Raw genomic sequence first — 25,649 nt, forward strand, 5'->3', positions numbered from 1 at the left:
GTTTGTGCGATAGTTGGTGCAATTGGTGTTCAAATTCTACTTGAAGAGGTGATTTTCTCATATATTGTTTGTGTAATTAATAGTTTGAATGTTTTATGTTATATTTATGAGAATTTTTAAAGCGTTTATGCATATTTTAATACTACATTTTATGTGTTTTTATAGATGGAATTCGTTAGATACATATATGTGAGATACAACGGACTCGTCGATGGTATATACTATGTTGGTGGGGCTACAGAGGTCCTTCCCCTCGTCAACGAAACTATTGAGAGCCTGATGTACAGCGTCAACAATATTATGAGGACGCATTCGTTGAGCTCGAGCTACCAATTGTATTATTTGGCGACCAATCTATTTAGTAGGGAGACGAAATGTGGCTTGGCCACAGACGATGACGTGGAAGCCTTGTTGGCAACTGCCGACTATCCCATGGTGTACGTTGAGCACTACAACGGTCCGATTGAAGAAGAAGCCTACATCCCTACTTTTGATTTTGCTGAACCTTCGGGACACGTAGATGAAGCACAATGCAGTCAGTATGAGACGCCGTATCATCATACGTCATTTCATGGTGTCCAGAGCTCGCCTCCACGACAATATTTTACATGGGATGGACAACCGCTACACGAATCTGCATGGAATCAAACCGAAAGGCTTAATGAAGTATGTGGGAGATTGAACGATGTGCGGACAGTTGATGAACCTGAGCACGAAGCTGAAGGCTCGGTTGCATCAGGAGACGATGATGATTCTGAGGAAGATGACGAAGAATTTGACTCTGCGCTCGAGGTGGGCACTGCTTCTGATGCCTCTGAGGATTTATTAGACGACGATCTAATCGATTTCACGGAGACCGAGCGAGCAGGTTGGATCCGACAAAGTACAACACGTGACGGAGATCCGACAGCCGAGACCGGTGATTTAACTAATTAGTTAGTTCCCTTGATTCCAGTGGACGCCTCGGCTTCGCTGGTTGCTCGCGAGAGTGACCCTTCTAGAGTTGATGATCTGCAGAAGAATTCTTTTTACAACAGCAAAGACGACCTGATCATTGCTGTTGGTTTGTGGAACATGAAGCGAGGCACTGAGACAAAAGTTGTCCGCTCTGATCCGGACGAGTCTATTTCTCGTGCAAGCACTCTGACAACTGCAATTTTGATCTTCGTGCGTCTAGTCACGGCCGAGGGATGTGGAGAGTGCATAAGTTGAAAGAGCATTCATGCGAAGGGGACTTGCGCACAGCTAAAAAAATCAAGGCGCACTCGAAGGTGGTTGCAGCGTTTGTGGCAAACAGAACACGCGATGATGGAGAGGTCATTAAGCTGAAATCCATCATGGCTGAGTTAGTACGCGATTTCGGCATCAAAATCAAATATGATGTCGCGCTGCGTGCAAGAAATCTCGGGATGGAGATGATATACAGTCGAGTTGATGATTCGTTCCTCCTGCTCCCAAGATATTTGTATGCCATGAAGGAAGCGAATCCTGGCACCTTGCTTGGTTTGGAAGTAGACATAGACTGCCGGTTCAAACATTTGTTTGTTGCTCTTGCGGCTTCCATCTCACCTTTCTACTTTCACCTTCGACCAGTGATTGTGGTTGACGGCACACACCTGAAGGGAAAAAATAGTGGCATTTTGTTTGTCGCCGTGACAAAAGATGGAAATGAGGCAGTTTTTCCCTTGGCGATCGGTGTCGGTCCGATCGAGAATGATGAGTCGTGGAAGTGGTTTATGTCACATCTGAGAGGTCCTTGTGGCGAGCCCGATAACTTACTTATTGTATCTGATGCGCATGTCTCCATCGCTAATGTTGTGAAGAGCGAGTTTCCAAATGCTACTCACGGTATTTGCTACTACCACTTGTTGAACAAGATCAAGGGTTACGGGCCCGGTGTTGCTGAGCTTTTCTGCCAAGCTGCATACGCCTACGAGCAATCAGATTACACGCGTGCAATGTCAGCCATGGCTGCTCTGAAGCCAAAGGCGTACGAGAAGTTGTTGCGCGTAGGACCGGAGAAGTGGGCACGATCACAATGTCCTGTGTCCCGTTACAGTTTCCTTACATCCAATGCCGCCGAGAGTTTTAATGCACGTTTGTTGTGGGCCAGGCGTCTTCCAATCTGCTCGATGTTGGAGGCAGTCAGATTAGTTATCGAGCAGTGGTTCAACGACAGGCTTGTGGCCGCACAAGAGAGCGATGAAAATCTGACTCCGGAGGCAAAACAGAAGCTCAGTGCAGAACTTGTAAAAAGTCGTCGTTACATAGCCAAGAGGACCACCGAGAGAAAATACAGGGTTCGTGCTAGTGGTCGCCATTATATGGTTGACCTTCAAAAGCAGAGCTGTGAATGCAACGAATTCAACCTGGACCAGATGCCGTGTTCTCATGCGATTGCAGCCATTACGTATGTCATTTCTATTCACGACCTCAATTACCATTATTAAATGATCAATATGTATAATCGTTTGTTTTGCAGTGAGGCGAACGAGTCAGTGGAGGATTACGTGCACTCTTACTACTGGAACAGTTCACTAGTTGACACATACTCTCGTGTCGTTAACCACTTGCCTCCCATAGAGAATTGGAATATTCCTTTCCAAATTGCATCTCAGCTTGTTTTACCAAATCTCTCTCGGCGACAAGCTGGTCGTCCAAAGGAAACTCGAGTTCAATCCGCAGGTGAAAGGCCGACTCAAAACACATCAACAGCGGAGGCATCAACTAGTAGCAAGAAACGAGCACCAAAAACGTGTGGTCTCTGTGGCGGGTCTGGTCACACACGTCGATCGTGCAAGGGTACGGCCACCGATGTGTAGTCGTATTTATGTTTAATATGTTTTCAGTTGTACCATGTCAGCGTATGACATTAATTTCTTTTTATGTTTTATTTAAGTTCATTTACAGTTCCCTAATTATTATGATATGTTGTCCTATAGTTTATTATATTATTCTAATCATTTTTAGCTATTTCTCCACATTTTTTATTTTTTATTTCAATTTCATTGTTTTTTTCTTCTAAATTTTAAATAATAATTTATAATTTTTAGATATAACTCATAGACTCGCTATATTCTGCAATTATTATTAATACATTAGAAATAGAAATGAATTACTATATAATTTTGAGAAAAATATCATAAGTTGACCGGATTGATGGATTAAATCATACTTTTAAATTACTATAATTTTTATCATTTAATTTCACTTTTACTAGTTAATAATAGGTTGATAAATTATAAATTTATTGTGGTCTACTTTTACTTTAACTTGTACTTAATATTGGTGTTTAATTTATATGTAAAAAGTTCATTTAGACTTAAAGTTGTAATTTGTAAGTATTCGATAAATTAAGTTTGAGTTCAACAATTTAGTATGCACTAGGAACTAGAATGAACGATTAGCCGCCACAAAATGTGTACAAAAGGGTGTAGCCGCTAGTAGTGAAATACTCCACGGCTAATCCACACGGCTACACTTTTGTGGCGGCTAATTGTTCTATTTTGGTTTGTTGGACGTTAATAAAGATATTCAATTCTAATATTTGACAAATTCAAACAATAAATCAGACTTACTTAACAATGACCACCATTTACATGTCACTACAATTATGAGTTGGAATTATGAATGAGAATTTGGGAAAACAACTTGTACTAATAAATTTAGAATATACCATTACAGAGCTTGAAATTATGTGATTATGCATTAAACATGTCATTAAAGTGTAATTAAAGCTGTAGCCGCCACTAAAATGTAATTAAAGCTGTAGCCGTGGGTAATGAGTTTTGCCACGGCTAATCCACACGGCTACACTTTTGTGGCGGCTAATTAGTTTATTCATCTTATCTTACAGTTTTATATGTATCACAAGTCATCGTAGCAGTAAATATAGATAAAAAGATACTAGAATGTCGGGGTAAAAATGTTGGTAAACAAAATAGTCATAAAGATGTAAATAGTCATAAGGGTACAGAAAATACAAGTTCAAAGTTCATCGGGGGGTGTGCAAAACTCGTAGATGGCACTGCCTATTTTGTGCCTATACTCCTGAACATGGTCATTGCCCCACGACAGGCTCGGCAAGTCTGCGATCAAACGCTCCACAGTCATGCATGCGAAAACACCAGAGCTCCATCGGTCGGTCTGTGTGAACTGCTCGGCAGGATCGGCATACTCGATCTGGAGCTGAAGCCATTGGAAATTCTGATTCGGGTTCTCCACAATGCGTGTCCTTTCGAACCAAAGGGACACCTCAAGCACCCGGTAGAAAAGGCGGCCCAAAAGAGCAAGAGCGCGGAGCATGTTAATGCGTGGCTGTGCCAGGATCCGATACAAGTTCGGATCGAAGACGCGGCATTTACCCGTGAGCATATCAATGCTACAGATAACGAAACGCCCCTCGACAAATACAGGAACAATGACCTGTACATGAAGAAATAATTGATCAACAATCATTTTTATTTTAAGTCAAAGTTATTTATGATGTAGGTGTAATTGTGTACCGCAATGGCATCCATCCAATCTCCCTGAGTCGTTGAGGTACCCCTGCCATACATTGAATACATACGGTTGGCGTGGGGCTGCCACCCCAACACCGGAGCCTCAGAGCTTATAAAACGCTGCTCTGAAGGAGAGCTAAACATACGGCGCGCATTCTCCATGATCTCCTTGTATTCTCTATCCAAATAAGTCTGCAAAGAAGAAAAACATTATTTCAAATAATATTTTATTATAAACGCAAAATATGTTAATGCTTACGAAGAATTCCGCATCCAATATGATATGCGTCCTGTGATCGATGTCCTGAAGCAGGTCTGTACCGGTCACCAGCCTATGTCTCAGCGTCATCATGTACGCATCTACATGCTGCACATACTTTAATGTTAATATTAAGTAAACAATAATACTACATGTAACAAATGAATCAAAAATATTAGATACCTCGGGCTCGAGCTCTTTAGTCCTGTTCATGAGAGTAAGCCAAAACTGCCTCTTGATCGGGTGCCCACTCTCTGTCACCACCAACTTCCTGTAGTTCCCACCACGGAGACGCTCCACCATACGAGTAAATCCCTGAATATACTGCTTGTCGACGGGTTTCGGCTCGTGGCTGTGAACGTATGGGGATCTCAGCACAGCCGAAGGCTGCCGCTCACGGTGGCTTCGGCACAGTTGCGCATCCTCTGGTGGTGGTGGACAAACACTGAGGGGAAGAGCAGGTGTTGCCCCAGAAGCAGAAGCTCCCTATATTTACATTAAAACAACACAAGTTAAACATATAAACAGTCCATAAATGACACGTAATTTCAATTAGAAGTCAAATTTAAAATAAATACTGAGCTTTTACCCCAGTAAACTGCTGCCATAAACGCTCCATCTCTCCCTGAGAATATCCAGCCTCGAGAAGAATCGGCAGCGAAGAACGAGGCGGCTCGAATGGGTGTGCTGAGCTCAAGGGCTGCTCAGTGTACGAGTAGCGTAACCCCAGATATGCGGTCAATTGTACGCCAGCCCCAAAAGTCGTGGGCACACCAAAACCAGTATGCGGGCCCGGTGGGGTTTGATAATCATCATTGGCGGAGTGACCCGCGTCCCTAGCAGGCGACTCGTGTGCAGGGGACCTCTGCTGCGATGGTGCATCCTCGTGCTCGGGCTCCATCTCGGGCTCGGGCTCACGTCGCCTGTCCGAGTGAGGTCTTGGAGCAGGCATGGGCTGACGTACATCGGTGCTATGCGAGCATCAGCAACGCATACACCCAAAGGTCTCCTCGGCCCAATTCTTCAGCCTCGTGAATAGGCCCTCCTCCACACGCCTCGCCACCCGGCCCTCACTCTCGCACACCATCTGGTCCATGCACTGCCACTCCTGCTCGCTCAAACCAGAAGGCCCATGAGCAGCACTACTCTCTCCCCCGTACCTGGGCCTCCTGTGACTCTGTGACCTCCGGCCGGAAGTCACGGGCCGATCGCCGCCGCCACTCTGATCCGGCTGGCCACTGCTCGACGAGGACGAAACCATCTGTGGTCTCTGCCGCTTTCCCCGATCTTCGCGCCTCGAACTGCGACGTCGGGGTTCCATCTGAATAGATGCCTCAGAGCGGTCCCCACCACTCATGTCCGGTCGAGGATTCCTCTGGCCGAAGACGCCCGGACCTGGAAACTGGACATCTCCTTCATTCGCGACCGATAGCCACCAATGCGTCGTCGCCTCCTGCTGTTCGGGCCGCAACTCATAAAGCCCGGTCTCCTACAATAAAAAATATATGTACATGATGATTAATATTCATAACATCAAGTATAATTAACTAATAAACACTTAAATTATTATCGGTGACTCAAATAGGGGCTGCAAATCTTCTTTGATTTTACTCAAGAAGGTCCACCTCTTGAATCTAGATAATATCCCGGCATTATGTATAGCGACGGCTCTGCCCAAGCCGGGAATAACCTCAAAACCCCAAGTATATAGAGCCCAAGAAGGCCCATAGAAGTGGTACTTCCATTCTTTCGACATCTTCTTCATCCTGAAGTTCAAGCGATTATATGCCGCTGCACCCCAAGGAAATGTGGAGAACTCCGACAAGTCCTCCACCAAAGCCCACGTCCAGATCTCCACGGGTCGTGGCAAATCCACGCCCAAAATAAATGCGTGTAGCACCAACAGGTGGGCCACACGCAGTGCTATCGAGCCGTCGGGGTCGACAATCTCCGTCCACTGCTCAAAAAAAATGTCTGCCAACTCCTGAACTGACATGCGCTGCCCGCCACAAACTCGTCTGTAGGCTACATTGTCACGCAAATTGTGGCGGGCTGTTGGATCGAAACGATGTTGCCCAAATGACAATCCGGTCACAAGAGCGAAAGCGGCGTGATCAAGGCAAACCTTCTTGCCGTTGATGTAGAACCACATCACATCGTCACTATCCAGCAGATGACGAGAGACAATATGGTGCAATGTCATGTTGCACCTGTGGCCCGGATCCCAATCCAACAAATGTCCAAAGCAACCCTGCCTGAACGTATTCTCCAGTGCGTCGCCCCCAATTTCCCTCAGTTGCTCGGGTACCCCGAACAAATAACTGGTCTTGTAGTAAGAACTGATCTGCGTCCCGGGGCGATTTATTGTATCGGGCCTCCGATAACCGATCTATTCAATACCAAAAATATATCAATTAAAAAGCCAAAATATAATTAATTAAGAAAAATAACACAAAATTTAATAATAACATAACTAATTCAACCAAATAGAATTATTATTATTATTAATAATTCACGAAAATAATTATGTACATGTAGAGGATCTTCTCGTTAGTTTAATAATTATGCACTACCCAATTCAATTCTTTGGTTGTGTATTTTATTTAAATTATTGAAATGATTTTAAAATTAAACTAAATCAAATTATATACTAAGTAATTCACAAATAACATAACTAATTCAACCAAAATGACTACAACAAAATAACATAAGTAATTCACGAAAATAATTAATTATTTTCGTCCCAACAAAATAATTAAACATAATGACTACAACCAAAATGAATATACAACCAATAATTAATTATTTTCGTCCCAAGATAAGTAAATTCCGTCCCAATAATTAAACAATGTAATTTTCGTCCCAACATAATTAATTCACGAACCCAATTCACGAACACAAGTAATTCGAATTAAACAATGTCACCAAAATAATTCACGAAAATAACATGTTTCTACTTGTTGTGGAAAATAACATCCTTATTCACGAATTTAAAATCAACGAAATAGGATACTTACTTGATTTGAAGAAGAAGTCATGGTGTATGCCTTCGGACGTTGAAAAAATCGTGAATGCTCTCCTTCAAGTTAAAAAAAATGATTCTCATTCAAACATGGACAAACAAGAAAACAAAGCAAAAAAAAAAAATTCATTCCAATTTACCTTCGGTTTGGAATGCTCTCCTCTCTCTCAAAAATTTCCCCGATGCTATTTCTCCTCTCTCTCTCTCTTTCTCGGCTGCCTCACTCTCTCACTCTCTCTCAAAAAATAAACTGATGCCGTGAATTCAAATTGGAATGCGGCTAGGTTAAAAGTTCTAATTCTTATACATGTAAATGGGTTTCTTGGTCAAACAAGCCTTAAATTGCCTTGTGAATTTGAGATACAGCCGTGTATATCCCCCCAATAAAGCTTCCGCGATTCTCGCCTATCTGTATAGCCATATGAATTGTCCAATCACCCTTTAAGCTTATAATTAAAAAAAAAAATAGGTTTTCGTGTATAAATAGAAGAAATAGTAGTAAATTAAGGGTAAAAAATACGAATATTATATAAAATGATATGAAAAATTATTTTAAAAACATTAAATAGCTTACCCGCCAGTACTGAGTAGCCGTCCGCTGTAGCCGTGGGTAGTTTCTTACCCACGGCTACAGTAGCCGGCTACATATTTCTGGCGGGTAGTTGGTCGTAAGGTGTATTATGTTTCATTGATTCATAATATATGGATTTTTAATTTTTTTTTATCCACCATTTGCTATTATTTTATGTGTTACAATATTAATTCATATTCAATCAAATAAACTAAATAAATTTAGACTTATTGAGTTTATTTTATCAATCTCCTTCTCGTGAATTTACTGCAAAGAGATTCCCACCCTATAAAGCTGCATTGTAGCCGTATGAATTGTCCAATCATCCTTTAAGCTTATAATTTAAAAAAAAAAAGGTTTTCGTGTATAAATAGAAGAAATAGTAGTAAATTAAGAGTAAAAAATACGAATATTATATAAAATGATATGAAAAATTATTTTCAAAACATTTAATAACTTACCCGCCAGTAATGAGTAGCCGTTCGCTGTAGCCGTGAGTAGTTTCTTATCCACGGCTACGGGAGCCGGCTACATATTTCTGGCGGGTACTTGGTCGTAAGGTGTATTATGTTTCATTGATTCATAATATATGATTTTGTAATTTTTTTATGCACCATTTGCTATTATTTTATGTGTTACAATATTAATTCATATACAATCAAATAAACTAAATAAATTTAGACTTATTGAGTTTATTTTGTCAATCTCCTTCTCGTGAATTTACTGCAAATAGATTCCCACCCTATAAAGCTGCATTATACCCATGAATTGTCCAATCACCCTTTAAGTTTATAATAATAATAAAAATTAGGTCTGTTTAAAAATTTAAAATCAAGAGTATTATGAAACTAGATTTTTTTTAAAGCTAATGAAGTATTTACCCGCCTGTTAATCCTAGCCGGGTACAGTAGCCGCCGGGTAATTGTTGTATTAGCTTCAAAAAACACTTGTTTCATAATACGCTTCATTTAATTTTTTTTCAACTTTCTTATAGATGTTTAATAACATGAAAACCTGTCCTTATTTTTTCGAACTTAAGGCATTTTAGGGTTACAAATAATGACGTAAGTTAGCAAATAATGCCATTTACTCAGATTTAGAGTCATATTTAACTACCTCTCTTACACATTTTCTTACACAAGTGTACTTGTGTAAGAAAAGTGTAAGAACTTTTACGAAAAACGATGCAAACCTATCACCATCAATTGCAAAGTGGGTAGTTTTATAAGACATCTGATATGGGTGGGTAATTTTGTAAGATAACTAACCAAAGTGGGTACTTTAAATTCCAACCCTTATGAATATCTTATTACTTTTGAATACGGAGATTAAAGAATATATAAATAATTGATAAAGTGAGTTGGTGCATGAAGAGAGAAATAAATTGAAATTTGTAAAAATAAGTATAGAGAGAGTAGGTGGTGAGCCTATTAATTAATTAATTTTTTAATTATTTGTCAAAAGAGAAATGAGACATTTGTAATGAGATATTCTATTATAAAAATTGAGACATTTGTAATGACACGAAAAGAGTATCCCTTATATGAGATGAGCAGACGGGCATGGAAATGTGAACACTACTGATTGGAACTTAAAGCAGGAAAGATTTCCTTTTTCTTTTGCTTGACAAAGAATTAATGTTGGAAGATATTGAGATGAGATTATAAGATGTGCATATGGATATGGTAATCAAAGTTTCATTTAGGGGTGAGCATCGGTTCGGTTCGGTGCAAAACCGAACCAAAAACCTAAAATCGAAAACCGAACCGATGCTCAAATTGGGCACCGAACCGCACCAATCACAGTCCCAAAACCGAACCGAAACCGAACTGGAAAAACCGTCGGTTTCGGTTCGGTTCACCGAACCGACCACGATTTGGGCTGCCACAAATTGGGCTGCCGGAAACTGTTCAATGCCGTCACCGCTGGGTTAGGCGCAGGCAGATGGACGCGACGCTGGAGGACTGCGGACGCCGGAAGATGGGCGCGCCGCTGTCGGACTCGCGCCTGGGCAGGGGGCTGTCGGACTCGCGCCTAGGCAGGGGACGAGGACGGCAGTCGGCAGCGGGCCTCGCGCCTACACACGCGCCGACGATTCTCCGGCAGTATATGAAGCGGATCCGCAGTGGCGGCGCTCTGGGGATGAGAATAAGAGCACGGTGGAGATGAGAATGCTAAGAGATGGAAAGAGTTTATTAAAAAGCTTGTCTGGAATTACCCCACTGTTATCCTTAAGTACTCAGGTAGGCTAGTATATCAAATTCAAAGCTTTGTGTCAGTTGTTTTATATGGATTTGGATAATGATCTTTTAGATTTCTCTCATCTATGCTAATTTATCTCCTCATTATATACTTCTCAAAAACTTTCACTACTTTGTAAAACTCTTTTCTTTTCAGTTGATCTATTTATCTCTGTTTGATAACCCAACAAAGGATTGGTTATCAAAGCAAATGTTTGCCACGTCCTAGCTAGTCATGATATTCTCGCTCTTTTCAAGTTTTCTCTGCCATCAAAACTAAACTGTCTGATACTCTTTCTAAACCCTGTGTTTATTTGATTTTCAAATGCGTTTTCGCCCATGTGAATTTGCTTTTATTCATGCGTTAATTACCAATTTCAGATTATTTTTGCTGACCAAATAGAAAGAAAAATGGAATGATGAATGGAGTATTTTGTAATTACTCTCAAGATGAGATATTTGTACAAAAACGACCAACAACTGATATTTTGCTTATTTATTTCATCTTCCTTTGCCATTTCATTTCATTTCATTTCAATACAACAATCTCTATTTTTCCTCATTCTTTCATTATGGGCAAACACATGCTGATTCTTGTTCTTAAATCCAAACACCCAACATTTTCAATTAAAAGAACCCACACGCCGGGCTGGAGAAGGAGGTGGCAGACGTAGCGGCAGCGTCGCGGCGGCTGTTAGCCGGAGAGGGAGGCGCCTGCAGATTTGGGAGAGGGGTGAACGCTGCTTTGTGTGCGTGTGTTCACAGATTTGAGAGAGAGAACGAGATTTAACAGAGAGAAGGAACTTGGGCCTTAATGTATGGTCTTAAGCTTTATTTTGTTAATGGGCTGAATTTGCTTTTTAACATATTTAAATTTTTGGATTTATATTATTAATTGAAATTGGGCTCTTAATTTCAATTAATTTAGGCCTGCAATATAATTATAATTTGGGCATGGTTTTAAGTTAAATATTGAGCTGAATCCCCATAAAAAAAGATCTTTTATTATTTATTTATCTTATTAATTGCATCAATGATTTTAATGGTTTTATAAAATGAACTCTTAAGTTTTAAATTATTTTTAAGATTTAATTAGACCCTTATAAATTATTTAAATTTATTTGACTAGGTGTGGTGCGACTACGACGTGGACTTTGAATTGAATTACTCAAGTTAGATATTCAGTTCAAATTTTAGGTGTGAGATTTATTTAAATACATGATGTAGTTATTTAGTATCCATTTTAATGTTATGTGTATAATATATGAGTTATGAATTGTGTATTGCTAGGGCCTGCTAAATGGATTCTGGACATTAAAGTCTTTGGTATAGCACCGTGCGAATAAATGTTATGAATATTATGATCGTATGTGTTACCGTTTTATTAACTTTGACAGTTAGTGCATGATATTCCACATTGAGTATACTATGTATGCTCATATCATATTTAACATTTCGAGGCAATTAATATTGAAGACACGTGGATGATTGAATGGGCGCATCAAGTCATTTTGAAATTTACAATACTTTTATTTGCACCTACTATAATACCTCTTTTTTTTGTATCTTTTCGTGTTGATCACATCACCTACCGACGTCTTACTGATGGCCAACCCATGAACTCTTCTTACCGGACCAACCTATGTTAGCTCCCTATTGAGTAGATACACCTACTAACTCGATTGTCATTTTAGGCAGCAAGTAACGAGACCTGAACCAAGGTCGTGCTAAACCTTTTTCTTGCTGACGTTCTTTTGTGGGAGGTCCACGCATCAAACTCCATGTGTTCAGGCATGTATTTCAAGATGAGGAAATTACATTAGTAGGAATATAAGTCGAAACATCTCCTGCTTGTGTTTCAATGACGGTAATCAATCAAGCTCCATGCGCCTTCCTGGTCCGATCGTTTAGCAAAACAATATCTTCTCAAACAATAGCAATTTCTGGAATTTTTTTCCGACAAAAGAAAGGGTGGGCTATTAATAAAGAATCACTTCCAAACCACAATGCTAGTCTTCCCATTATAAAAAATGAGACATTTGTAATGAGACGGATGGAGTATCATTTATGAAGTATATGATTTGCATACATTAAAAGTATCATTTGTAATGTATAAAAATAAATGATACATTATTAATTACACTTAATGAATCCCAGTGACACTTTTAGTTTCTGCAAATAAAATACGAAAAAAACTAATAAAAACTTAAATTATATATAAAAAAATTCATTCCAAGCGAATTGACCGAGCGAACTAAACCAAATTGAAGATGTGAAAATGTGGCGTGCTTATAAAGCACATAATCTATCAATTGAGTCGTTTACCTTATATACGCATCTCTGTACATTCGAATATATCGTATATCTAAATGTACAGGACACCGGTTATTTTACCAACAATTTGAGGGATTACAGATTTGCATAAATACTCCAATCCACCAAAAAGCATAATATTTGTTAGAAGTAAAACAAACCACAATTCGACCGAAACTAAAATACAACAAACATATATGGGTATATATTATGAGATCTTAGATTCATGTGGTTGTTGTTATTGTTCCAATGTGCCGTTAAAGTTGATCAAATTATCGTGTTCGTATATGGTTCAACAGACTTCCACAATTACAATTCTGGCAACGCCGCCGCCGAAGATAAGAATGAGTCTAGCTAACCCAAGTTATCATTACCGATGCCACTGTGGTTAAATCCAACTACAATTAATTTTAATTGAGCTTAAACTATTTTCGATTTAAAAATAATAATAGTCAATAAACGACTAAGTGTGGCCGTACACGTGGCGTAACCTCAACGAAGGTTGGGGTCAAATATAGCATCACTACTTGTAAGCCAAGTTATATAAGCAACGCTTGCAATTTGGTTTGCCAGATTTCTTCCATGCCAAAGGTTGACGGTTCTACTGTTCTTAGCGCTCTTGGCCACCACAATTTTGAAAATGACTGTAATCACGCACGTAAAACCTTTAAATCTAAATAATAAATAAATATATATATATATATATATATATGTAAAAAAATGATGATAGTTATCACAATTTCGTAGAATTTTAGATATAAAAGAATTCTTATTTAATGGATGAAATAAAATAAAAAATTATTTAAAATATAAATTATGAATTATTTTTAGTCCTTATATTATGGATATTTGAATTTATCACTTTGTTGAATGAATTTATAATCATAAATTCTAATCTCATGGGGTGATTTTTTTTTTTTTTAATTTATCACTTTTCATAACGAATTTATCATGATATCCATAAAATTTACCATGTTTTCACACAATTCGTAGTTCCTATTTAATACTATGAGTCTGCATGTAATATAACTACCTTTAGCTTATACTCCCTTCATCCATCACATGAGTATCCATTTGAGAATAAAATAGATTTTAAGAAATTGATTGAGTACTGTGCGTGACTCATGAAATAAGGGTCTTACTTTTGTTGTGATTGGATTGTCTGAAATACATTTACCAAAAAAGGGAAATGAGCATAAGAGCATCCACGACAGATCTCTCAAAAGTAATCCTAACTTTAAATTTGAGCTAAAATAATAAAAAGTGAGATAAACTGATCATCCAACAGATCACCTATATTAAGTTGGGCCCACAAAAAAATTCACCCCCTCAAATTTAATCCTAAATTTATACCCGCTTAAGTCTAATCCTAAATTTATAAAATAGATAATGAAAAATAGGAGAGCTGATGTGTGCAATTGTAAAATAGGGGTTAAAAATAATTTAGGGAAGACTTTAGGAGTATTTTTAGGAGTAAAATTTTGAGAGATCTGCTGTGATTACTCACTTGCGGGACGTCGGACCAAAAAGAAAATATGAGTACTCATTTAGGAGACGGAGGGAGTAACAAATATATATATATATATATATATATATATATATATATATATATTAAATTGTGTGTAAAAACCAAAATAAATAAGAATGTTGTATAATCAATATTTTTAATAATACACAATTTTATAATTTAATCAATAAAAAGATAACATACCATATTACATTATTTTAAAATTAAATACTCCCTCCGTCCCCCAAATAACTTCCTAGGAGGAGGGGCCGAAGTTTAAGACAAAGTTGTTGAATGTATTGAAAATGATGAAAAAATGTTATAGAAGTAATTAGTATATATTGAAAATGGTGAAAATGTGTTATAATTAGTATTGAGAGCAGTAAAAAGCTGAATGGTAAAAATAAATGGTGTGTTATTAGTGGTGTGGTAATGTCCCAAAATGGATAAGAAGTTACTCCCTCTGTCCCAGATTTTAATATTTATATTTCTATTTAAGTATGTTTCACATTTTGATATTCATTTCTATTTTCAATAAAAGTAGTGGGATCTCTTACTCCACTTTAATTATTTTAACACTCACATAAAATTATTTTAATTATTTTAACACTCACATAAAATGTGAGGCCCTTATTTCACTCACAACACATAAAAATGTCCTTATTTCACTCATAACACATAAAAATCACTTTATTAAAACTCATGTCTCAAATAGATACTAAAAATTGGGACAGAAGACGGGCCAAAAAAGAAAGATAGGAAATTATTTTGGGGGATGAAGGAAGTATATGATAGTAACATAAGAGGCAAATTAAATTTTATAAAATATTTATTTTACAATAAAGTAAGATTAGTAGACATGTAATAATTCATGTAATACTACCTAGTCATCGGAGACACCAGAAGTATTTTCTTTGGCTGAGACCAATATAAACTTTCTCCATGAATATTAAAAAGAAGAATTAAAATCGTAAACTAAATTCACTTGAGATTCAATATTCCACATTTCAGTGTCAATCGTGTACCCTTTTAAATTTTTTAAAATATTTTTGTAATTCTTTTCTTGAATTTTGTTTTAATTTCAATATCTTGTGTTGTTTCAATTTAATTTTATACTTATAAATTTGGGATTATACTCAATTAGGATAGAGAGCGATTTTGAAATAGTTATTTTGAAGAAAAAAAAACACAATATTTGGCCAATAATTGCAAAAACACAAAATCTGACCATTTATTATGTGTAAAGACTATTTTGCCCTTAGTTAGGGCGAACCAGATTCAGTTCGAATTCAGATTTGCGCGCGGGTTAGGCATATATGGCACTATTAATGCCATATTTGCCAACCGAAAAAAATAAAATAAAAAAATCTAAGCATATGGAACGAATAGCATTAATATGGCCATAGGTACCATTCGTGCAACACTACAAAAGAGAGTATATGACACTAATGACACTAATATGACCAGCACATTAAATGGAGAATCTAAACCCTAAATGGTGAATTTAAACCATAAATGATAATCTAAACCTTACGGAGAAGTGTTCAAAATGGTCATATAACTATACCTATCTAAATAATATCAGCACACAGGTATATGGCACTGATATGACCATAAGTATCATTTGTATGACACTAATGACACTAATATGACCATAAATACGTACCATTCGTGCAACACTGAGTATATGGCACTAATAGTGCTATTTGTGCCTAACCCGCGCGCAAATTCGAATCCGACCCGAATCCGGTCCTCCCTAATTAAGGGCAAAACAGTTCTAAAACGTAAAAAATTGTCAGATTTTGTGTTTTTCAATTAGTAGCCAAATATTATGTTTCCTTTTTCAAAATGATCATGCGAGTATATTGTTTCATTAGGATATATAACCGTCTTCTAGCATTTAATTTCAGCTATATTAGTTTATAAATAGTTAATTATTAGAATTGATAAAGTCATAGTGATTATGAAGTACTCCCTCCGTCCCATGAAGCAAGACCAAGTTTCCTTTTTGGTCTGTCCTATGAAGCAAGATCAGTTTCTAAAAATAGCAAAAAATTTACTATTTATTCACCTTTTCACTTTTTTACTTATCACACTTAACACACAAAATATCAATTTTTTAATTTTCGTGCCGAAAAGAACTTAGTCTTACTTCATGGGACGGAGGTAGTAAAATAAATGGATTATTGCCATAAAATACATCGAGTTTGTCAATTTTCTGATTTATATCATCACCTTTTTTTTTGCCAGAAAATACATGAATTTATACTTTGTTTGTAATTATCCCACCATTTATAATTTCACCCAAATTAATCTGAGGTGGTGACAGCCGAAATTCCCAACTTAGCTGCCGGAATTGCCAAATCACACATAAACACACTTCTTTCCCTCTCTCTCTCTCTCTCTTATAGAGACACACACACAAACCCACGCACACACCCACTGCACACACACACACACGCACAACCCCTCCCCCTTCTTCCTTTTCCGGCGACGGTAGCGTCATCGCCGCCGCCGCCCCCTACCGCCTTCTCATCCCTTAACCCCCTTGTCTCTCTCTCTCTCTCTCCTCTACACACACATACACAACCAAGCAGCAGCCGCCGGTGAAGCGACGACCGCCGCTGCACATCTCCCTCTCCCTCGCTCGTCACTCGTCTGCTTCGGTCGGAACAACGGCAGAGGCGTCGCCGCCGAGCCCTAGGCTCCCAAACCCTAGATCCCTAAATCCAGACACCACTTTCCCCAAAATTTCAAGTGAAAACTCCGCCATATACGACCCCACCTCCGTCCGCCCTCTTTCTAAAGTCAGACGACGACAACAAGGCCACTGACGACACGCCTCCTCTCCTCTGTTAAACTCCGGCATGCAGGGAGAAGGCGGGGGTTGGAGGAAGGGGGAGGCTCCACTGGGCGTGCGGTTGGGGGAAGGGGGAGGCTCCGTCGGGTTGGAGAAGTGGTGGCGACGGGATTGGGGGAAGGGGGAGGCTCCACCGGGCTGGAGAAGTGGTGGCGGCGGGGAGGGGGACGGTCTTGGGGGGTGGGGCCTGGGGGGAGGGGGGGTTTGGGGAAGTGTGCGTGTGTTTGTGTGTGTCTGTGAGAGAGAGAGAGATAGAGGGGTATGTGTGATTTGGCAATTTTGGCTGCCACGTTGGCAATTTGACTGTCACCTCAGATTTAATTTGGGCGAAATTATAAATGATGAGATAATTACAAATAAAGTATAAATTCATGTATTTTTTGGCCAAAAAAAAAGTGATGATATAAACCAGAAAATTTATAAACTTGATGTATTTTACAGCAATAACCCCTAAAATAAATTAAGCTTCTGAAATATCAACTGTACGTGTTGTATGTATGAAACGGTTCCTAGAATATGGGAATCAGCATTTTCCCCTGTTCAAATTCCATTTCACCTAACCCAACGCCCAAAACTATTAGACCAATAAAATTCTCCAAAATCATCCAAAAATGTATCCGGCTCTAAATCGTTTCGGTCCCACACGTTGTTGGCAAACAAGACCAATTGGCACGTGAGAATCTCTGAAAAAATCAATTTTTTTAAAAAAATCACTAAGAAAAGTGTAAAAAGCAAAATGCAAAAAGGTCTGCTAGCTACCACGTACTGACAATTCCAGCCAATATTGCCATGAACCTTCCATGAATTTTATGTACCATCTATTTATAAAACGTGAAAATACCACCACCAAAAACATCAAAATATTTCCCTTGAACAAATTTTCTTGTATAAAAAATTTGGAAAGCACCATTTTTTTTTAATGGCTTCAACTAGGTTGCTGAGAATGTCTAAACCTTTAGGCCTTACTACTGAAACCCTTGTCTCAATTAGAAGTAGTGTTTCATCAAGGCCTGGGACACTAATGTGTCTGAACAAAGTAGGGCTGAGTTCCGACATTCCTCCTGGCGGCGCCGGTGAGAGGAAGCCGGCGCCGGCGAAGGCGGCCGGCTGTAGCTCATCCTGCGCCGTCGTTTCGGAGCCGAAGACGGATAAAAGGACGGATTTGGGAATCCTATTTGTCTATGTTGCTGATGCTTTATCCCATTGGAGGAAGTTTGTTATAGAAAAAAGGCCATGGGGATTGCATGCACAGATGTTCCTTGAAAAGGTATATATCGATTTTTTTTCGGAATCTTCAATTTGATATTTATTTATATTTTTAATAGATTAAGAAAATTGATAGCATAAATTGTTTATTTGTGGACAGACTATAGTGGACTGCCGATTCTTTACATTGTTAGCGATTGGTGGATCTTTGATTTGTTCCGTACTATGTTTCTTTGAGGTATGTATTTACTGATTATGAATTTTTCTGGATAATAAAAAATTAGTAATAGCCAAGAATGTGATACTATTAATTACTCCATGTGAATGCATATGCAGGGGTGTTTTCTAGTAGTAGGATCGTATTTTCATGCGCTTTCACGAATGTCGGAGCAAGCGCAAGTGGTCCACCAATTAATGGAAGCTATTGGTATGACTATGCATGATTAATCCTTTCCTTCATTTTTAATTATTTTTTTATTTCTTGGGAAAAATCTAAAATGCAAATGTGTATGGCAGATATGTTCATCATGGGAACAGCAATGCTTGTTTTCGCAATGGCATTATACGTAATGTTCGTGGGATCACATGATTCGGATAGTATTAGTGGATCGTCTAAGAATTTCAATCTCAAGGTAATATATATATAGGCATTCTTTCTTAATTATATATATATAGATATAGAAATATAAGAGTGTTTGTTGATGGAGTAGTATTTGAGTTTCAGTCGTGGATGGGAAGGGGATCTGCGATGGAAGCAAAGTCGAAAATCGGGCATGCTGTAATGCTGATTCTGCAAGTGCAAGTGTTGGATAAATTCAGGAGCATAGCAGTGAGTAATGGTATGGATCTTGCCTGTTTTGCAGGGGCCATATTTTTGTCCTCTGCTTCTATTTTCGTGCTTTCCAGAATCTCTTCTGCTCCTGCCTACGTCGACCACAAATAGTAAACAAGAACAACTACTGCTCTCATTAGCTTTTGTAGCGGACACGCGCAGGATCCTTCACCACTTCAGTGCTGCCAATTTATGTATTCTTTGATTTGTATATATAATTCATTATTGGGAAAATATCAATTCATATCTTATAATACTACCATAAAGATAGTACGTTGTATGTGTTATTGATCGTGGACCTAATCGAAATATAGTGTTTGTTTTAGCAAAGTGTGTGTGCATTACACACACAATCCATGAATTTCACATTAATAAATTATTAGAGTTGAATAATTATAAAAAATTAAAAAATTAAAAAAACTATACTTTTCATGGTTAAATTTGATTAAACACATCGAATCTATATTCATTACAGATTCATGTCTGTATGACAACTAATTCATTCAAAGCATACATCAGCATAGAGGGTACAAAAAAACAGAGAGTCTGAGCCCTACATTATTTGTGAGAACGTGAGAATCATCAAATCTAATGCATCAACTGTAAAAATTAATGCACTAAAAAAAAAATTGCTTCCTTCAGGATTTGAACCCAGGATCTGCATTCATCCAACAAGATGATGCATCCACCTTTGATCTTGGCTGAAAATGGTTCATATTTTACATTTTAAGATGTATTTTTATTTTAGCCCATCCCTATATATATATATGAAGGGTTCATTGACACAATATGCATTGTTCTGTTGTGCAATATTTCTATCTAACGTTATGATGTTTGTGTTTACCTTCTATGCATATTTATGTTCAACTATATGCGTAACTACGGCGGCGACGAGCAGCAACGAGAGGCATCAGAAGGGTCGCATAATGATATTTTTTCATGCATATTTCTATCCAACATTATGCATATTTGTGTTCAATTATATATTCAATTTTGACAGTGGCCGTGCCCAAAAAAAATTAATTTTCGGTAAAAAAAAAGTAAAAAATTATTTTTTTAATTTTTAAAAATTTCATTCTTATTTTACCGCTATGTGTATTTGTCTTTGAAGTCCTTGGAAGGTGTCTGCCACGTGTCACGTTGCTAGCGTGCCACATGCACACATTATATTGTCCTTGTTTGGATCTATATACTACCTAAGGAATGAGTTTTATATAATCCCTTCCCTATATATCTTATGATATGGAAAAAATGGATATTATAACAGTGGGATCCATGAATAATTAAATGTGAAAAAGTATGATTGTCAAGAAAATATATATAAGAAAGTTTAAGATTTAGAAATATGTTGACGCGCGTGAAATTGAATCGGCACCAGAATGGGGAAGCACCAGTGGATGCTCATACTTTTTTGTTAGAAATTCTATATTTTCTTTTCCCTAAAAAGTCTTTATTGAACTAGAGTATTTGCAATTTTTTGAACCGTATTTTACGCATATCTTTTGAATGAATAATTGCCCTTGTCCATTAGTGTTGCAGACACATCGGAACTTACTTAAAACTTGGTGACTGACCTAATTCATAATTAAACATACAAGTTTATTTAATAAATAAAAAAATAAAAAAATGAATAAATGAACAAATGTAATTGAATATCATTAAATATCACACAATCTGAACAATGTAGCGTACATTCGAATAACTATTAATTCAATTATGAATGTATAACGAATAAGTTCTTAACAATAAGTTAAATTAAATTAATATTTTACATATTTTTATGAATGAACATAATATATATGAATAAGTGAACAAAAGTAACTGAATATATCTATTTTAACATTATGAATAACTTTTTAACTTTAACAAGAAACATAATTAATCATAATTCCAACCTAAAACCAATAAAAGTGCAGGTTGAGCGCAAAGCATGTAAAAAGGCAAAGATGAATGGACCCTTGCCCTTTTCCATCAACCATGCAGCCACACTGGAACTTCCTTCAGTATTGGTGGTCGGCCCTATTCATTAAACATACAAGTTTATTCAATGAATAAATAAATAAAAATAATTGAATATCATTAAATACCACATAATACGAACACTATATAGTGTATAATTCGAACAACTATTATTTAGTTATAAATATACAATGAATAAGTTATGAACAATAAGTTAAATTAAATTAATGTATTATAGATTTCTATGAATGAACATTTACATCTAGTTTGAGCCGGGATTGTTTTGGGACGATGGTTAGGCCGGAGTATCAGAAACTTTCCTTCCGCTCTTCTGGTCGTGGTCTTTGTTTTTTTGACGAACACTCTTTTTCCTTTTCTGGTTTTTCCCATGGGGTTTTCCATGAAAAGGTTTTAATGAGGCTCGGCCCTAAGTCTGCTATTTTGTGCTTTCTAGGGTTTCTTTGTTCTTTTTTCCTTTTCCCATTTTTAATAAAAACGCATTTTAATAATGAATGAACATTTACATAATATGAATAAGTGAACAAAACCAACTGAATATCTATTTTGATGATCCCTCGTACAATTCAAATAAATTAATATGTTGACTCCAAATGAAATGAAACAATTGGGACGAAAATGAGAATTATTTTTCCATCTGCAGCTTCTGGGCAACCAAAATATTAGAATCCAGCACTCACCAGAATCCAGATCCAATTGTATGACTCCAAAGCCCAATCAGCTTTATGACCACCCGAAATTTGTTGCTCCCCCGTCCCGCGAATCAAATTTTGAGTCACTTCTTTTCGGCACGAGAATTAAGGAGTTGATGATTAGTGTTTTAAATGTGTAGGTAATAAAGTGAAAAGTGATTATGTAAGTGTGTAGGTAATAAAGTAGAAAAATGGTAAAGTAAAAAAATACACAATTAGTTAAGATAAGTTTAATTAGAACCCCTTATTTTTCCCTAATTCTTACTATATACTCCCTCCGTCTCTGAAATAAGTTTCTCTTTTTTCCTTTTTGGGACGTCCCCCAAATAAGTTCCTCTTTTTTTCTTTCCATTTCTGGACAACTACCCCACTACTAATAATACTTTATTTATTCTTACTTTTCACTTTTTCACCACTCTCAATACTAATTATAACACTTTTTTCACATTTTCACCACTTTCGATACTAATTATAACATATTTTTCTCCACTATCAATACATTTTACCACTTTTCCTTAAAACACGTGTCGTCCCCAAATAGGAACTTATTTTGGGGACGAATGGAGTATATAGAAATGACTCAAGATTCGTGGGACGGCCAAAAAAGGAAATTGACTCAAGATTCGTGGGACGAATGGAGTATTATAGATATAATACTTGCGCGTGCACATACACATACTCCTTCCGTCCCAGAAATAATGATCCGTTTCTTTTGGGCACGGAGATTAAGAAGTGTTGAATTAAGGAGATAAAGTGATGGGCCACACATTTAAAGATGTTATTAGTAAAATTAATTATTAGCTAATCTACATCAATTGAAGATGATGGTATCACCACCATTTCCCCCTCTTTTTCAATACTCCGACAAAAATCCGGCAACACAGTCGTCCGACCAACCACTCCGGCAACACCAACCTCCCGCCACTCCTCCACTGCCAACACCAGCAAACCCATCTCTCCCATTTCTCACCATGCCAACACCAGCAAACCCATCTCTCTCATTTATCCCCTTTCTGCCAACACTAGTAGCAACCCATCTCTCCCCTTTCTCACCATGCCGACAACAGCGACATCACAGCAGCGGTGCCACCCTGCATCTTCTCCCTTAAATCTAATTTCTCATCATCTCCAATTTATCCTCATCTCCAAGTAGGGCTTGGCATCACTGCACAAGCTAGACACCACCAAACCCATCGCCAAAAATCTCAATTTCTTGCACAAAATTAGGGCTCTCTCCACTACTGTTCCGCTGTTTCGAATCCGATGAGCACAATGGAGGAAAAGGGAGCGGTGGAGGAGAGCCCTATCGTGGCTAAGAAACAATGGAGGAGAGGAGGGGCGACGAGAAGAAAGTGGAGGAGAGAGGGGGAGGCGGAGTGAGCGAGGAAGAGAGAGAGAGTAGAGGCGGCGGTGACTGCCGGCGTTGCATGCGCCGCCACGGCTTGCAGCGGCCACCGCGAATAGGAGAGAAAATGAGATCTAGAGGGAGAGCAGAGAGAGGGCAGAGATAAAGAGAGATCGACAGGGAGAGAAAAGAATTGGGTAGAGAAAAGAAAGGAAATAGGCGCCGGTCTCGCCGAGCCGGAGGCGGCAAGAACCGGTGATGTCGCCGGACGATAGAGAGAGACGACAGAGGAAGATGGAGTGTGTGTGGGAAGAGAGAGAGAATGCTTTGGGAACAAAAAGTGGAAAATTTAGGTGGGGGAGAAAAGATTGGGATTTGATTAGAATTTTAATTAAATGTTAATTATAGCCTAAAAAGAAAACATGCCATTATATATGGGACAACCCAAAAAGGAAAACAGACCATTATTCTTGGGACGGAGGGAGTACATAATAACGCGTAATTTTTTCCCTCAACGATTTCTCCTCATAGAATTCCATAATCAATTCTCAGTTCTAACAGAAGTGCCCATTATTTGCTTCTAAGCGCATCAATCACCCAAAATCAGCATAATAAGCAAACAAAATCCAAAACCTTACCAGATTCAGATAAACCCCAACAGAATTCCTAATCAAGACGTAAAGATAATAGAACGAAAAAATCGACGAATACCCAAAGATTAAAATATGCTTATGCAATTGCTTTTATTTATTTCTCCAAGAAGCAGTATCCATTGACCATGATATCCAAGTGGTATGATAGAGAAAAATACGTGAAAGCTTACGAGCACCCAATTTTACATATTTTAATCTTTGCGTACTTGTCGATTGTTCCCAAAAAATGCGAATTTATATTTAATGATAGTTGTTAATTATTAATTAAGGTTGAAGTTTGCGTATAAATATTTGTAGCAATGTATTTTGCTTAACAAATATTATAATGAAATAAGAAATAAAAAAAAGTAAAAAATATTTAACGGTGTCCGTGAAAAACAGGGGGGTTTTGAGATGTTGAGGGGCTAACAGCCCATAATTAAGAGATAAGGAGGTAAATATGTTAGAGAATTATATGATAGAGGACTATTTGCTACTTCTCCCTTGTATATAAGAGATTCTCTATTGGATCAAACCGGGCTTTCCTCTCTTGAAATCTGGTCCATTGATTTCCAAAATGACGCTCGTCCGCCACTAGAGATAGATATCCTGGTCTGCAACACCCAGCCGATCCCAGCAGACCTCCGATCGGCTCCCAGCAGATCTACACAGCAGCAGACCTCCGTAGCAGATCCAGCAGACATCCGTAGCAGATCGGCGCCGATCTTCACAGTAGCAGACCAGACCTTCGCAGCAGCAGACAGGCGCAATCCGCTCCCAGCAGATCTCCGATCGGCTCCCACCTAACCTTCGCAGCAGCAGACCGACGCCGTTCCTGCAACACCCAGCAATTGGCTCTAAGCAGAACTCCGCCGCCAAGTTGACACAGTCGTAGCTGCAGTCGTGCAGATCTGAGACAGCAGCAGACCGGCGATTGTCCAATCTCGGATCTTCTCTTTTCTTGTCTTCTCTTTCCGATGCCGATTGTGCTTCCAGAAAACTGATTGTGCTCTGGTTTCTCCCAGATCTCGAGAACCTTCTACGCCTCTCTTCGGTTCGGTTTCGGATACGTTTCTCAACTGCTTGGTTGTTATGTTTGGTTCTGTGAAATTGGATTGAGCTGATGTGATTTTATATGCTGTCAAATTCATTGGTGGTTTAAATGGAATAGAGAGAGGTGAGGAAACGAAGGGCTGGCCAACCTTTTTCCGAGAGAATTCCGACAAGACACCAAAGATACCCAAACCCTAGGAACACAAGCCTCAGTTCGAGAAGAACCTTTAATGGAACAGATGGTGGTAGATTTGGGCGGCAATCGACGAGGGGAGAGTGGAATGGGAGGGATAAGGCGATCACCACTTTCTTCGTCAACAATTTGCCAGACGGCTGCAGCGCGGATTTCCTGAGAAGAAAGTTTGCCACGGTCTTGGAACCTACCGAAGTTGTTTGTCCAAAAAAGAGGGATTTGCGTGGGAAAGCTTTCGGTTTTGTTAGGTTCGTGGGGGTGAGTTTTCCCGATAAGTTGCTTGCGGATCTTAACACGCTATGGATCGGCAGCTATAAAATCAGGGTCTATAAACCAAGGTTTGAGAGAGAAATGAGGGCTGAAAGGCGGGAGGATCCGAAGACTGATAAGAGTCAGGAGAAACCACGTGTTTTTGAGAGAGCGGACAGGAAAGCTGGAATTTCCT

General features: G+C 38.4%; 2 protein-coding genes and 1 long non-coding RNA gene across 3 annotated transcripts; all 3 read left to right on the forward strand.

Annotated features, from left to right (window-relative positions):
* Positions 1-279: 279 nt before the first annotated feature.
* Positions 280-2,822, forward strand: LOC131025609 (uncharacterized). Its single transcript, XM_057955409.1, has 5 exons — positions 280-868; positions 956-1,121; positions 1,178-1,784; positions 1,878-2,410; positions 2,483-2,822. Exons 1-5 carry the CDS (start codon positions 280-282, stop codon positions 2,820-2,822), a joined length of 2,235 nt encoding a protein of 744 aa, XP_057811392.1.
* A 7,426-nt stretch (positions 2,823-10,248) lies between these two features.
* LOC130986544 (uncharacterized) lies at positions 10,249-11,537 on the forward strand. The gene is made up of 2 exons (XR_009089298.1): positions 10,249-10,597; positions 11,229-11,537. It is a non-coding gene; the product is annotated as an uncharacterized LOC130986544 (long non-coding RNA).
* Positions 11,538-18,079: 6,542 nt separating this feature from the next.
* On the forward strand, positions 18,080-19,642 carry LOC130986546 (uncharacterized). The gene is made up of 5 exons (XM_057909984.1): positions 18,080-18,541; positions 18,641-18,718; positions 18,817-18,907; positions 18,997-19,112; positions 19,205-19,642. Exons 1-5 carry the CDS (start codon positions 18,194-18,196, stop codon positions 19,421-19,423), a joined length of 852 nt encoding a protein of 283 aa, XP_057765967.1. The 5' UTR covers positions 18,080-18,193; the 3' UTR covers positions 19,424-19,642.
* Positions 19,643-25,649: the final 6,007 nt, after the last annotated feature.

Source organism: Salvia miltiorrhiza, chromosome 5 (genome assembly GCF_028751815.1).
Source record: "Salvia miltiorrhiza cultivar Shanhuang (shh) chromosome 5, IMPLAD_Smil_shh, whole genome shotgun sequence".
NCBI classification, from domain to species: domain Eukaryota; kingdom Viridiplantae; phylum Streptophyta; class Magnoliopsida; order Lamiales; family Lamiaceae; genus Salvia; species Salvia miltiorrhiza.